Below are 15413 nucleotides of genomic sequence, written 5' to 3'. Positions count from 1 at the left end.
AGAGCGGCGGCAATACCTTATAATACTTCCCATATGCTTGAGAGATCAGTAAGATGATGGGGAATCCCATGAATGTGACCAGGGAGAGCTGCCAACAAAGGCTGAACATGAAGATCACGACACCCACCATCTTCACCAGACCCCGCAAGAAGACGTTCACATTCTCTGAAATGACATCGCTCATGACCGTGGTGTCCGAGGTCAGGCGGGAAATGATGTCCCCTGTGACAACCAAGAGTTGCATACACAAAAATGAGTAATCCTCCTCGCCAATCTTCATCCTAATGTCATTGACATCACCAACTTGTGATACAACAGTCCTTCTATCAATTGTTACTTGGCTTGGCAGTGGCTTGGCGAGGGAGATTGGCACCTGGGGCAGTGCCCCCCCACCACCACTTCAGCACCCCCTACCCCCTGCCTCCGCATACCTCTTGAAATGTTCGCCAACGGGAGCAGCTGTTCAAACCAGTCTCGGCACCCTTTTGATATCACGTCCTGGCCCCGCGACCAGGACGTGATGTCAGAAGGCAGCTGAGGCAGTCACGAGCAGCAGGTGGAAAATGCTGTTTGCACTGGCGAACATTTTACGCAGGGGTGGGGGGCAGAGAGGTGCCTGTGCTGGTGCCTCCCACGAAGACTGTGCCTGGAGCGGTCCAACCCCCCTTTATTATGCCACTGGTTGTATATATTGCTCCACCTTAGGTAGAATAAGTGCTCAGATGAGCACGTGTAGACGTCCACACCTGCTTTAAGGCGTGATCTCCATATTTATGCTAGTATTTTATTATACAGGCCTATTTCAGACCTGTGAAGGGGCATTTTAAAATGGACATCCAAGTTAGAATAGGGACGTCCACATCAGAACATCCTAAAATAGGCGCCCATCTCTCAGGTTTTTTCAGACAGAAAATATATCAAGGTTTCCTGCACTAGAGATGTCCATCATGAACAGCCATTTTACAAGATGGAACATCTAAATTTTGAACGGGGAAAAACAAGGGACTAGAACATCTATATGGTTTCATTTTTGAACTGTTTATAACCAAGCAAGGCACATTTACAGATTAAAGATTTAATTGAATTGAATTGAGGTAGAGAATCTAAGTAACAACTGCTGAGTTAGATCAATTCAGCGGCAGCAAATGAAACTAATGTGCGATAATGTTTTCTCTAAACGATCGTGGTCTTAAACTGTTTTAAAAATGACCTGGTGGAGGCGACTGAGCACTTTACATTTACACTTATAATAACTGGAGCTTAATTCAAAGTTCATGAGATAAGATAATAAGGGCATTGTAATTTTATTAAGACTTAAATTCCAACATACAATCCTGTATAAATTCCAAAAAAGGACCATGTGGAGAAGAGCGGGGAAAAAAAATCTAACCTGTATGATTCTCATCAAAGAATCCAATCTCCTGAGAGACCAGTGACCTGAAGAGGAGATTGCGGATTCTGACATTCAGCCTGGCGAAAGTGAACGTGAACAGGCCTCCACGGACACCGGCAGCAAAGGCACTTAAGGGCAGAAAAGACAAAATGCTGGGTGAGAACGCATGCATTACATCCACTGTATTTTCTACAAATACACCTCTGAGACTGCTACGATGACTGGGAGGATTTCAGGTGGCAGTGCTCGTCCACATGCCTGCCTTTGGTCTATGTTGCAGCTTCACAAAGAATGAAACCGTATTCCATATTCAAAAGCCAATGCTGAAATGATATAGCTATTCTTTAAAGCTGTGATACTCTAGAGGCAAACAGGGGGTTGATTCTGGGCGCCTGCTGCACGTCAATCACCGACAGGCGCCGCTTCCAGAATCGCGGCTTGATGGGGCCCTAGGCGCCAGAAATGTAGGCCAGGGTCAGTGGGGTAGCGAGGGCGAGAGGCGCCCTATGACACGATTCTCTAAAGCAGTGTTTTTCAACCGCTGTTCCGCGGCACACTAGTGTGCCGCGAGATGTTGCCTGGTGTGCCGCAGGGCCCAGAGCTGACAGGGGGCCCGAGGCAGGGGCGCCAGTAGCTCGCCAAGGCAAAGTGAGTCGATCACCCAGGACTCACTTTGTCTTGGCGATCTAATCTATCGAGCCGATAAGTCTTCTTCTCCCCGACGTCAATTCTGCAGTCGGAGAGGAAGTTCGGGCCAGCCAATCGCTGCCTGGCTGGGCGGAACTTCCTCTCCGATTGTAGAATTGACGTCAGGGAGAGCATGCGTCGGCGTCGGCTTTGGGGCCTGTTATCCATTGGTGGGTCCTGTTCCCCGATGGCAGCGGCAGTGGCAGTGGCTTGGGGAACGGCAGGGAGAAAGAAAGAAAGGGGGCAGGCAGGGAAACAGAAGGAAAGAAGAGAAACAGAAAAAAAGAAAGAAAGGTCAGGGAGAGAGGAAGAAAAAGTTGGGGGAGGGAATCAGGTGTGGAGGAGAGAAAGCATACAGGCTGATAGAAGGGAAGAAAGATTGGATGCACAGTCAGAAGAAGAAAGTGCAACCAGAAATCACCAGACAAGGTAGGAAAAATGATTTTATTTTAAATTTAGCAAAGTGGAGGCAGTATTACCACAGTTTTCAAAGGAATTTGCCCAAATAACTTAATAGTTAACTGGGTAAATTCCCAGAGATGAAAACTTCCCTTCACTTACTATGCACAGTTCTGAATTTATATCTGCTGTCTATATTTTACAATATGGTCACCTTTTACTAAACCGCAATAGTGGTTTTTAGCGCAGGGAGCCTATGAGCGTCAAGAGCAGCGCTGGACATTCAGCGCAGCTCCCTGCGCTAAAAACTGCTATTGTGGTTTAATAAAAAGGATGGAGGGTATATTTGTCTATTTTTGTATGCTATAAAAACCAAATACAGAGAGAGACTGAGAGCTGTTGACGAAGAGCTACGTGTGTGTCTTTCTTCGATTCCAGCCAGAATATCAGCTTTGTGTTCAGCCAAACAGGCCCAGGTTTCGCACTGAATAAAGTATTTTATAATTTTTATAATTTTTATTTCATAATAAAGTAATTATAAAATACTTTCTTTGTGTTTATTTGATTCCTATTCAAGAGAATTACTTTATATATAGTCAATATAGGCAGAGAGTTAAATTTTTTAACATTTTCTAATGGTGGTGTGCCTCGTGATTTTTTTCATGAAACAAGTGTGCCTTTGCCCAAAAAAGGTTGAAAAACACTGCTCTAAAGGATGTTGATGTGTGATTGACACACGCTCAGCGGCCGCTTCTTAGGTGGCCACCAGGGTCTGCGTCTTTTAAAGAATCAGGCCCTTTGTGTCCGTGAGGAAAATGTTTAGTAAATTGGGCCCTCAGACTGTAAGTCCTTTTGAGATGATAAATTACCCACTGTACCTCATTGTAACTCGTCATAAAATAAATCTAAAATAAATGTAGCACTATCCACCATCCAGAAAATGGAACTTATCAAGATCTTTTCAAATATATTTATTGGTTGGGTATCAGTTGAACATTGTTTTATATACGTACATGCTTATTTGGCTTTTGGATACATTATTACTACTTTGACTCACTCAATTGTTTGGATTTCAGTGGTATGTATGCTTTTATCTATGTTTTTTTTATGGCGTTTCGTTACTGTGAATTTGTATAATTTTGATGTCATTTACCTTGAATGTCTAAGTGAAAGTTATGTTCTGTTTCTTTCTGAATATAACACAGAAAGGGATCCAACAGCACTGCAGTAGGTGCGGAATGATAGAAGACCAGAGAGAAATGCTGCAGAAACGATGTACTACACGACAAGTCTTTATTTCAGACAATAACCGTTGTAAAAACGTGGTACATCTATATGATGAAGGAACAGGAACCCAACAGGGTCCTTATTTCGACTGACACGTGCAGTGATCCTCTATTTATACCCATCTATCCCCCTTTCCAGCAAGAAATTGTCCAATCCTTTCTTAAACCCCAGTACCATACTCTGCCCTACTACGTCCTCTGGAAGCGCATTCCAGGTGTTCACCACATGTTGGGTAAAGAAGAACTTCCAAGCATTTGTTTTGAATCTGTCCCCTTACAACTTTTTCCAATGCCCTCTTGTTCTTTTATTTTTTGAAAGTTTGAAGAATCTGTCCCTCTCTACTCTCTCTATGCCCCTCATGATCTTATAAGTCTCTATCATATCCCCTCTAAGTCTCCTCTTCTCCAGGGAAAAGAGATCCAGTTTCTCCAATCTCTCAGCATATGAAAAGTTTTCCATCCCTTTTATCAGACATGTCACTCTCCTCTGAACCCTCTCGAGTAACGCCATATCTTTCTTAAGGTACGGCGACCAATATTGGACGTAGTATTCCAGATGCGGGTGCACCATCGCTCGATACAACGGCAGGATAACTTCTTTCATCCTGGTTGTAATACCCTTCTTGATTATACCTAGCATTCTATTCGCTCTCTTAGCAGCCGCTGCGCACTGTGCCGTCGGCTTCATTGTCATGTCCACCATTACCCCCAAGTCCCTTTCTTGGGTACTCTCATTCAATAACATCCCTCCCATCGTATAGTTGTACCTCGGGTTTCTGCTTCCCACATTTACATTTCTCCCCCCCTTGAAGGCCTGTCCCCCCCCTTGAAGGCCTGCCTGCTTGACCCCCCCTGAAGGGGGTCAGAGGAGGGGCGGGACCACTGCGAAAGAAACAACTCCGAAGCAGTTTGGAAAGACGCTATAACCACAATCTTGTTTGCAGGCTGGTCTTCAAAGGTAAACGGTGCGGGGAGGCTAGGGGGGGAATTTGGACGTCAGGGGAGAGAAACTGGACGCCAGGGGGGAGGAAGCCGGACAGCAATACTTCCCGACTGACCCTCCCCCCTCACCCTCTAAAGCAGGTGCGGCAGTGGACGGCCAGCAAGAGCAGCACTGCCGCTCCTGCTTTAGGGGGGTGAGGGGGGAGGGTCAGCCGAATCGGGAAGCCAATTTTTTTGGGTTTTGAATCGATTCGAATCGATTCACCTGATGTGAATCGGTGAATCGATTCGAATTGTGAATCAGGCAGCACTACTCTGCAGACTGACCTTTGAAAGACCCAAATACACTGAATTGCAGTAATCTAGCCTTGACAAAATGATTGATTGAACCAATACAGAGAAGTGTTGTTGGTGAAAAAGTACTCTTCTCAGAGCACGGAGGCTGAAAAAACACACTTTTTAATAAGCAAATTTAGTTGGTCCTTAAATGTAAGTGAAGAATCGATAACAATACCCAGTATTAACGAGGAAAACTCAATTTTCAAAGATTCTCCTGAGTCTAAGATCACAGCAGAAGGGAGAGAATCTAACTTTGGGCCAAGCCATAAAAGCTTAGACTTTGCAGCATTTAATTTCATCTGGACCATTGTCGCCCAGGACTGAAGTTTGGTAATACAATGGTTAATATTGGGTATCAAATTATCGAGATGTGGATCAACCTCAAGTAATATGCAGTATTTCTCTTTGGGTTTCTTTCTGAATATGGGCATTTGGCAATAGCACCATTGCTGGGGGGAGGGGGAGGGGGAAGTAATTTCCTTTGTGTTTGCCAAATCCCCCGACACAATAAAAATAAGGACAGGGTTTTTTTTCTTGTCAGAATATCTATTGCTCCACATCAATACTATACCCTCATGTTGGAGGATATTTCAACTTAAATGATTTTTAAGATGGCCATGAGAGGGTCTTAAAAACACAAATTATGCAGTAGAGAAAATATATTAATTATGCAGTAGAGAAAAACATAGATTTAAAACCCCCATAAAATATGCATTTTTACCTTCCTACAGCGAGAAGTGAGAGAATAAGCACTGCACTGGAAAACTGATCCAAGCTCCTCTGAACGACTATGCCATCTATTACTAATCCAGTGAAATACGGAGTAAATGTCTCCCCTGGTACAGCGGGTACAGTGCGAGAGGAGGCAAAAGGGTGAGATCAGGTTACTGTGTTTTGTCTTATAGAAATGCTACTGCTACGGAAACTTCAAGGGACTTCAGATCATCATTTCATGGTGTAAAACAAGCTGCCCTTCTCAGAGGAAACCAAAGGTCTTGGAAGAAATGTATTCATCACAATTCTCCGCACTCTGCACCACATGACCCGTCAAATGTGTGCAGGACAATGGCGCCCCGTCAAATGCGCTCCATACAGCAGATTCTAATTTTTCTTCATAACCATCTTTTTTGAGGAGGGAAACGCCCCCACTACACTTAAAATATTCACTTGCTATCTAGTTCCCATAATCCTCATCTAAACCTTACCCCCAACACTAGCGCAATTGACAGGACGCAATTGTCTTGCGTCCACTTATCGGTATACCCTGCACCATGGTTAATATGCAAAAAAATACAGGTTGTAACAGATCCACAAGTTCTGGGAGAGAAAAGAACCACATTGTTCTATGGGATCAGTGTATATTTAATTAAAAACATTTCATTCAGTATCCCAGGCTAACTCTCCATTATATCATATCATCAGGTTCAGTGGCATAGAGAAAGGGAGGGCGGTCCACCCCAGGCGCCCACCCCCCTCGCCGCCCCCCCTTCTCCTTGTTGAGTGCACACACCTCTTAGCAAACTCCGGAACTTTTTTTACTTCCCCGGCATGAGGTTGCTGCCCACGTCAGTATCGGCACTCTCTCTGATGTCACTTCTGGGACCCGCGCCTAGGAAGTAACGTCATAGGACAAGCCAACACTGACGTGGGCATGCTGCCCACGCCAGCGAAGTTAAAAAGATACAGTGCTCCCCCGCAAATTCTCGGTTCGCGAATCACGGACTCGCTAATTTGCGGTATTCTCCGACCGCCTCTTCCTGTACTAAAGTCAGGCTACACCAATCAGGAGCTGTGTGTCAAAGCAGCTCCTGATTGGTGTAGCCTGACTTTGGTAACTGGCTACAGCAATCAGGAGCTGCGTGTCAAAGCAGCTCCTGATTGGTGTAGCCTGACTTCGGTAACAGGAAGAGCCGGTTGGAGCATACCGCGAGTGATTTTCTGCACCCGCCGGTACCCCAGCTGCCCTCTTAACCGTATTCGTGATTTATCAAAATTCACAATGGATCCTGGAATGGGAACCCCCCCGAATTTCAGGGGAGTACTGTATGGGGAAAGGGATGGGAGGTGTGCTTGTGGCGGGAGGCCACTGATCAAGTTTAATATTCTTTGAAAAAAAACAAACAAAAAAAGTCGAGGGTCTAATTGGTTAAAGGTTTTCTCCCACTGTGTGCCTATAAGTAGAAACCCTTGTTACATCGGTCCCTAAAAATCATTTGCAGTTCTGTAGGGACGCCATTCTGCCATTCTGAAACAGGGCGAGATCGGCACACTGATTTCACCACCCCTGTGAAAGAATTATGAGCCCCTGTGAAAGAATTATGAATTATTCCCATTCCCATTCCCCTAAGTAAAGGAAAATGCTAACATCTTGTCGCAAGACCTTTGTCACATATTAACCTGACACAGGCTTACCCTTATCCCTTAAATGGGCAGCAATCAGACTTTGCCTACAGCTTAAGGCTAAGGAGCATGCATTATAACCTTTGGTCTGTCACATGCTTATCTATTTGAGCTGTCCTTATTTGGTAAGGACATCAGCTGACAGGCATTGCACAGGCATTGCATATGTGCAAAGACTAAGGCTGGCCTACATTTCAAATAGACACGGCCACTGAGCTGATCATGGGAAGGGAATCTCTCTGCTGTGATCAATTTAGCAGATGCAGCAGGGAACATGTCCCCCCCCCCTCAAGACATCCAGCAGGAGGGATGCCCATTCCCTCCTGCCTGAACTCCCGAAGCCCCCCCCTCCCGAATGTCTGCGGCACAAGGTGTGCCGAATTCCTCCTGCCACTACCACCACGATTCATCCCCTGACAAGAAGAATGCCCAGTTCTTATTGCCAGAACCCCACTAAGATCATTGACAGAAGAGATGCAATCCCTTTTGCTGGAAGCCCCCCTCCTAAAGCATGCTCCCATCCTAACCCCACCAGTACCTATTTTCATTGGCAGCCGGAGGCATGCTTACTCCCTCCGGCTGGCAGGCCCACCTTCAAAGAATGGTGGGCTTTACCCCTCCCAATGCACTGTGGGATGCACTGGGGAGGGGCCTAAGGCCCTGATTGGCCCAGGCGCATAAGGCCCCTCCCATGGGAGTGGCCTAAGGAATCTGGCCAATTGGAATCTTAGGCCACTCCCCGTGCATCCCAGAATACACTGGGAGAGAGGCCTAAGATTCCAGTTAGTCCAGGAACCTAAGGCCAATCAGGACCTTAGGCCCCTCCCCAGTACATCCCACAATGCATCAGGAAGAGGAAAGCCCGACATTCTCCAGTTAATGTCAATTATAAGTTGTTAATTGTGAATTATTAGCATTGATTAGGCCTATTAATCAATTAGGTTGTATGCATACATCAATTACATGCACCGGTGTATGTGCACAGCTTTAGATGCCCTATACATCTTTTCAGTTGCCACCCCTTCTCTCTGGAACTCCACACCAAGTTATTTAAGAGAAGAAACTATCTTAATTTATTTTAAGTCCAAATTTAAAACTTTTCTGTTCAACAACACATTTGGAGTATAACTGTCTTTCTAAGGCACAGGTGTCAAACTCAAGGCCCGCAGGCTTAATACAGCCTGCCTGGCCATTTTATGCGGCCCGCAATATGATGCAGCATTTTCATTGCCGCCCCTGGTGTTATCTTCTGGCCGGCTCCCTCCTCCTCACTGCCGCACTGTGCACAAAGCCATGGGCGGTGGCTCCTATGCGTGGCCTGCGCCTGAACTGGAAGTCTTCTCTCCGACATCGCAACATCAGAGGGAATGCTTCTAGATGAAACGTGGGACATGCGAGGAGACGCCCCCGCGGCTTTGTGCACACTGCAGCTATGAGGAGGGAGCTGGCCAGAAGATAACACGGGGGGCAATAATGAAAACGCCGCATTGCCCTGCGGGCTGCATAAAACAGCCAGGCAGGAGCCAGCCAGAAGGTAAGACGCCCACTGGAGGGAGGCACCTAGTTGAAGCACAGCATGGAGGGGAGGGAGACAACAAAGGTAGGGGGAATGATTTTATTTTGAATTCAGTGATTGAATTGTGTCAATTTTGAGAATTTTCATCTGCTGTCTATAATTTGCACTGTTCAGGAAGAAATGCATTTGTTTCTATTTCTCTGGGGTTGTACTGCATGCAGAGTCTTGCATCTTAGGGTTTGTTTGTATATATTAGTACTTTAGTTCTGGTAGGAATGGATGTTGAGAAGCATACAGTGTGCTTTGTGTAGTTTAATTTTGTGGTTAACCATTATGTGTTGTTAATACAATTAAATTGTGTGTTTAGGTAGGGGAGGGACATTAGGGTGGGCAGACTGGATGGGCCGTGGCCCTTATCTGCCGTCTATTTTCTATGTTTCTATATTTTCTATGTTTCTATGTATATACAGTATATGAAAAATGATTTGAAAAAATGGTGTTATATTAGTACTATTATGGGGGTGGGGTCTGGGGCGGAGATTGGGCGGGGTCTGGCCCGCGACTTAGCCTGTGTTTTGGATTTCGGCCCCTTAATGTGACTGCGTTTGACACCCCTGTTCCAAGGACAACTGGATGATCCTTTACTTTTTTTCCCCTTCCTCCAGGTTTTCCCTTTTTTTGTTCTTTTCTCTCAAGATTGTAGTTCTATCCCTTCCTTTGTATACGTTTGTCCAAATTATTTTGCCCATTGTACAACAAAGCCCCTAGTACTGTCCGTATCTATTAATTTTAGTTATGATGTATGTATTTTAGATTTTATCTTTTAAATGATGTACACCGCCTAGAAACCTGATTAGGCGGTATAACAAATTTTTAAGAAACTTGGAAACTTTAGAAATTATACAGAATTTGGGGGTCACTGCAAATATTCAGTTGCACTAACTAAAGTCCCCTTTTATCAAGCCGCGTTAGGGTTTTTATCGTCAGCTGCTGCAAGAAAAGCTCCGACGCTCATAGAATTCCTATGAGCGTCAGAACTTTTACCACAGTGGAAAAAAACCCTAACGTGGCTTGATAAAAGGAAGCCTAAGTGCCAGTGAATATCCATGAATAGCCTTTCCGGCCATTTAAATCGTTTTGAATATTAACTGGTACATATATTTGGTGCTACTTTCTAGATAGCAAATGATGCACGATACAGAAGTGCTGCTGAACATTCACAGCTAAGACACAACTACTGGCGAGTGCTTTGGAATACCAGACCACAAACATTTTCAGCCCCGTCTAGTTTCTCCGCTCCTGGCTGACCTCGGAGATTCTTCCATAGCATATGAAGCAGAATTCAAACACGTAAGGGAGAAACGCAAAAGGGGAATCCTTCTTCAAAGTTGTTGGGTTTTTTTCCCTAAGGATGCAAGTCAAATTTCAAGTTTATTTATGGCTTGATATACCGACCATCACATGCACAATGCTCTATTATATAAAGCATTCCAGATTTTCTTTCTTTTTTGTTAGATAGTGATATGGATGGTACAAAAGATGAGTACAAATGAAGAAGGCAGTGGAGAGTAGAATGCAAATTGCAAACGGCAAATAAACTCACTCTCCTTGGTGTCAAAGTCGGTCCTCAAGGGCCGCAATCCAGTCGGGTTTTCAAGATTTCTTCAATGAATATGCATGAGATCTATTAGCATACGATGAAAGCAGTGCATGCAAATAGATCTCATGCATATTCATTGGGGAAATCCTGAAAACCCGACTGGATTGCGGCCCTTGAGGACCGACTTTGACATCCCCTGAGGCTTAAGGGAATAATTGCACAGATTCTTGTACACAAATTTCCACATAAATCACCCAACCAACCATGAATATGGAAGCCTCCAGACGTTGAACCAGATTTTAAAATATCAGAGATGAAAGACATAACCACCCCCCCTCCCCCATAACACTGGGAGTCCTGCTGGCAGAACAATCCAAAACAGAGATGCCTCTTTTGTTAACTATAGAAACTGTTTAAGAAAAATGGGATCTAAGAGTAACTGGTTTCTCTTACCTAAGGTGTTGGCCAAAAGAAAGAAAAAGGCGAGTCCAAGGTAAAAGACATCCGGTCGGGAAAAAGACAGCAGCCTGCTTATTGTTGCCCTAGGTGACTCTGTTTCCTTTTTCATGGATGTGTTGCCAGGCCTCTCCGTCTCTTCAGCCCTCAATGCAAAGTACAAGTTCGAACCGTGTCTGGAAGGCGTTATGAGCGAGAGAAGCCACCAGCAGGAAACGGTGGCGGCTGCAGCCACGTTGGTCCATGCGAACAAACTCCAAAACCAGGGGTCTTTAATGGGCTTCTCAACCTCCGAGAATAGCAACACTTTGGTCACCACATACATGGCAAAGAGCAGGCAAAGCAACATGATGCAAGTCAGGGAGGCTTCCAACCGCCTGGGGCCATAGCCAAAGTTTTTTGCCACTCCAATCAGCGCTCCGAGCAGTAAGCAGCTCCGAAGCAGGCATAATCCCCAGATATCCAGCAAAGAGGTAAAGATATTAAAATTTGTCAGGTCTTCCATCATGTTCTTCTGTTTGGAGCCATATACATACAATACTGTTGTTGTTATCGCATCGATAACAATAAAAGTGCAAATACAGACAAAAGTTTTCCTCGCTCTCATCTTTCGATCTTTCTTCTATGGAGCTCAACAAGACTTTTGAGTGAAACCAGATGAGGTAGGCTAGCTGGCTTTGAAAGTCATCTTCTAAATCGGACCTGGAATCAACACCACAGCAGGTCGGTTAGCAATTTTCCTGGACAAACACCCCCCCCTAAGCATATTAGCTATTTTTCTAAATGCATCTGCTCTTATCAAAGTTTAACGGAAACAAAATACACCAGCTTACATGTACCTATTTAATGAATGAAAGCTTTTTCAAGATAGCAGGTTACTAGATTACTGACCCTTTTTAATAGTTAAAAGCAAATTCGTAGCGCATCAGAGGCCTATGAAAGCATAGTAAGTTGAACTTTGGTCTGTCTGGCATCAGGTAGCTTATCAATGATCAGTACAACTTGAATGAAAATAGAATCTTACTCAAACAGAACACAGAGTGTCAAGGCAAGGGCAAAGGTCAACAAAGCAGGTTGACTTCTTATTGGTTGAAGTACCTGTTTCCTGTGAACCAATCAGAATGCAGCCATGTAGTGAGCCACTGCCACAGAATTCCTGCAGTACCTTGTGAGAATGTATTGGCACCTGAAAGACGGACAAGTTTTACATTAGATCTGTCCAGTACATAGGAACATAGTAAATGACAGCAGATAAAGACCTGAACGGTCCATCCGGTCTGCCCATTAGTTATTCTCATTCAAAATACAGGATTAAATTAGTGACCCACCTCCTAGAGGGCGTCATTAGATCAGTTATGGATTGTTGTTTTTGTTGCTGCTGGTTTGGAAACGCTCTCTCTGCATTTTGTCACAGGTGATTTTCATCCTAAATTGAAGAGACAAAGCCTAGGATTAAAGTGGCTGCATCTCTCTATTCAGAACGATCTTCTGGCAACATTTGTTGTTGACTCCAAGCAATAACACACACTAGAACATGTGCTAATACATTCGGCTCATAGTCATTTGCGCACGAGACTTCAGCGCACTGACATTGCAGTGCTGACAATTCGATGCAAGACACCAACGCACCGCCTAAAAAGTGACTTTTAAAGAGCTCCGATGCGCTGCCATTGGGGGGGGGCTTGGAACCCTCTGTTATAGAGTAAATTTAACTTTTTCCCGATTTTCAGGATAGCCACAATGAATATGCATGAGAGAGATTTGAAAAAGGACACGGTACTACCCGAAAGGGTCCAGAGAAGAGCAATTAAAATGGTTAAGGGGCTGGAGGAGTTGCCATACAGTGAGAGATTAGAGAAACTGGGCCTCTTCTCCCTTGAAAAGAGGAGACTGAGAGGGGACATGATTGAAAATTCAAGATAATGAAGGGAATAGACTTAGTAGATAAAAGACAGGTTGCTCACCCTCTCCAAGGTAGAGAGAATGAGAGGGCACTCTCTAAAGTTAAAAGGGGATAGATTCCGTACTAACATAAGGAACTACTTCTTCACCCAGAGAGTGGTAGAAATCTGGAACGCTCTTCCGGAGGCTGTTATAGGGGAAAATACTCTTCAGGGATTCAAGAAAAGGTTGGATAAGTTCCTGCTGAACCAGAACGTTCGCAGGTGAGGCTGGACTCATTTAGAGCACTGGTCTTTGACCTAAGGGCTGCCGCGTGAGCGGACTGCTGGGCACGATGGACCACTGGCCTGACCCAGCAGCGGCAACTCTTATGTTCTTATACATACAATGGAGACAGCACATGTAAAATGTACGTCATGCGCGTTTTTGTGGATGTCCCACAAACTTACTACTACTACTTATCGCACTGCTCCTTGTGGGCAAGTCACTTAATCCTCCATAGCCCCAGGTACGTTAGATAGATTGTGAGCCCACCGGGACAGACAGGAAAAATACTTGAGTACCTGATTGTAAAACCGCTTAGATAACATTGATAGGCGGTATATAAAACCCTAAAAAAACTTGAATTTCTATAGTACTGTTAAACGTACGCAACGCTGTACATTAAACGTGCAAGAGACAATCCCTGCTCGACAGAGTATACAACCTGATTAAAAAAAGACAAATGGGACAAATAGGGATTCGGGAATGGCTGTGTCCCAGAACCCCTGGTTTAGAAAGGGGCACAGCTACTTCTAATCCAAGTAGTACAGGTTCTCTTCATGAGGATGAACATGATGATTAAACTAAGGCAGCGCTGTTAAGAGGAACATTCCTACACAGGGTTGGCACCTTGACATCCTTCTTGTGAATACTTGACAGCCTTATATTTAATGTATGACTTCTTTAACATAGCAAAATGCACATAACTGAGCTGCATGTAATAATAGCACTAGGCCCAGGCAGGAGAGTAAAGTCCAATTGCTTCTTTTTGAATAAGATCCCCTGGGGATCATTCAGAAGAACTGTATCGAATTGGTTTTAATTAATATACATTGCATAAAATCAATACACTTCTCACCCACGCAGACTCATTCCCCCAACAACAATCCATCCCGTCTTATCATTACTAGTCCTCCTTGCTCCAGCTTTGAGATGAGATTCCCCCTCCTCTTGTAGTCCCCCTTTTTGGATTGCTCTACTATTTTAAGATAAGAACATAAGACTAGCCTTACTGGGTCAGACCAATGGTCCATCAAGTCCAGTAGCCCGTTCTCACGGTGGCCAATCCAGGTCCCTAGTACCTGGCCAAATCCCAAAGAGTAGCAACATTCCAGCATCTCAAAGAATAGCAAGATTCCGGAACCCCAATGAGAGCAACATTCCAGAGCTGAGATTGTGATGTCATAATGCCTCATTCCACAGAGCCTCAGAACCAACCTCATCAGTGATATTACAATGGCTTAATTGTCATATACTTAGATAACGTAAGCACATAAGAATAGCCATACTGGGTCAGACCAATGGTCCATCAAGCCCAGTAGCCCGTTCCCACAGTGGCCAATCCAGGTTACTAGTACCTGGCCAAAACCCAAGGAGTAGCAATATTCCATTCTACCGATACAGGATAAACAGTAGCTTCCCCATGTCTTTCTCAATAACAGACTATGGACTTTTCCTCCAGGAACTTGTCCTAACCTTTCTTAAAACCAGCTATGCTATCCACTCTTACCACATCCTCTGGCAACGCATTCCAGAGATTAACTATTCTCTGAGTGAAAAAAAATTTCCTCCAATTGGTTTTAAAAGTATTTCCGTGTAACTTCGAGTGTCCCTTAGTCTTTGTAATTTTTGTCGGAGTGAAAAATCGATCCACTCGTACCCGTTCTACTCCACTCAGGATTTTGTAGATTTCAATCATATCTCCCCTCAGCCGTCTCTTTTCCAAGCTGAAGAGCTCTAACCATTTTAGTCTTTCCTCATACGAGAGGAGTTCTATCCCCCTTACCATCTTAAGTCGCTCTTCTTTGAACCTTTTCTAGTGCCACTATATCTTTCTTTTGTCCCAGTTAGTCCGGTTAGTCTCATGTTCATCACCCTTTTTTCTTTTTTAATTCTTTTATAATGTAAAACTGCTTAGAAGTATGACAGGTGATACAGCAAAATCTTTTTTTTATTATTTTTAACAATCCAAACAATATTTAATAGGAATGATTTCTCAAACAGATGAGGACATTCCAAGTAATATGCCCTCTAGGTGGTTCCACATTATAATCACAGATTATTTTTAGTCATCAGAAACTGTCAAGTCTGGCAAAAAAATAAGTCTTTTACCCATTACATTCATAGCAATAGTCTCTTTTCTCTCTAGCAATACCAATCATTTCAGCAAGAACTGAACCCACCAGTACAGCAAATTCTTATTAAACTTGAAACTTGAACTAAAACATACCA

At 44.2% G+C, this 15413-nt stretch overlaps 1 protein-coding gene across 4 annotated transcripts in view; it reads right to left on the bottom strand.

The window, feature by feature from the left end:
• ABCB9 (ATP binding cassette subfamily B member 9) overlaps positions 1-15413 on the bottom strand; it is a 70337-nt gene that overhangs the window by 53377 nt on the left and 1547 nt on the right. For all 4 annotated transcript variants that reach the window (XR_004540307.1, XR_004540308.1, XM_033954298.1 and 1 more), the window contains exons 2-7: positions 12347-12444; positions 12117-12204; positions 11016-11720; positions 5768-5882; positions 1391-1521; positions 17-222 (exon numbers count right to left, since the gene is read on the bottom strand). Coding sequence is in view for 2 of the 4 variants with exons in the window: in XM_033954298.1 (XP_033810189.1) it covers positions 17-222; positions 1391-1521; positions 5768-5882; positions 11016-11625 (1062 nt within the window). In the remaining 2 variants the exon portion in view is untranslated. The remainder of the gene's footprint in view (positions 1-16; positions 223-1390; positions 1522-5767; positions 5883-11015; positions 11721-12116; positions 12205-12346; positions 12445-15413) is intronic.

This window comes from Geotrypetes seraphini, chromosome 8, assembly GCF_902459505.1.
Source record: "Geotrypetes seraphini chromosome 8, aGeoSer1.1, whole genome shotgun sequence".
Taxonomy (NCBI): Eukaryota; Metazoa; Chordata; class Amphibia; order Gymnophiona; family Dermophiidae; genus Geotrypetes; species Geotrypetes seraphini.
This window is presented reverse-complemented; position numbering and strand designations above follow the sequence as displayed.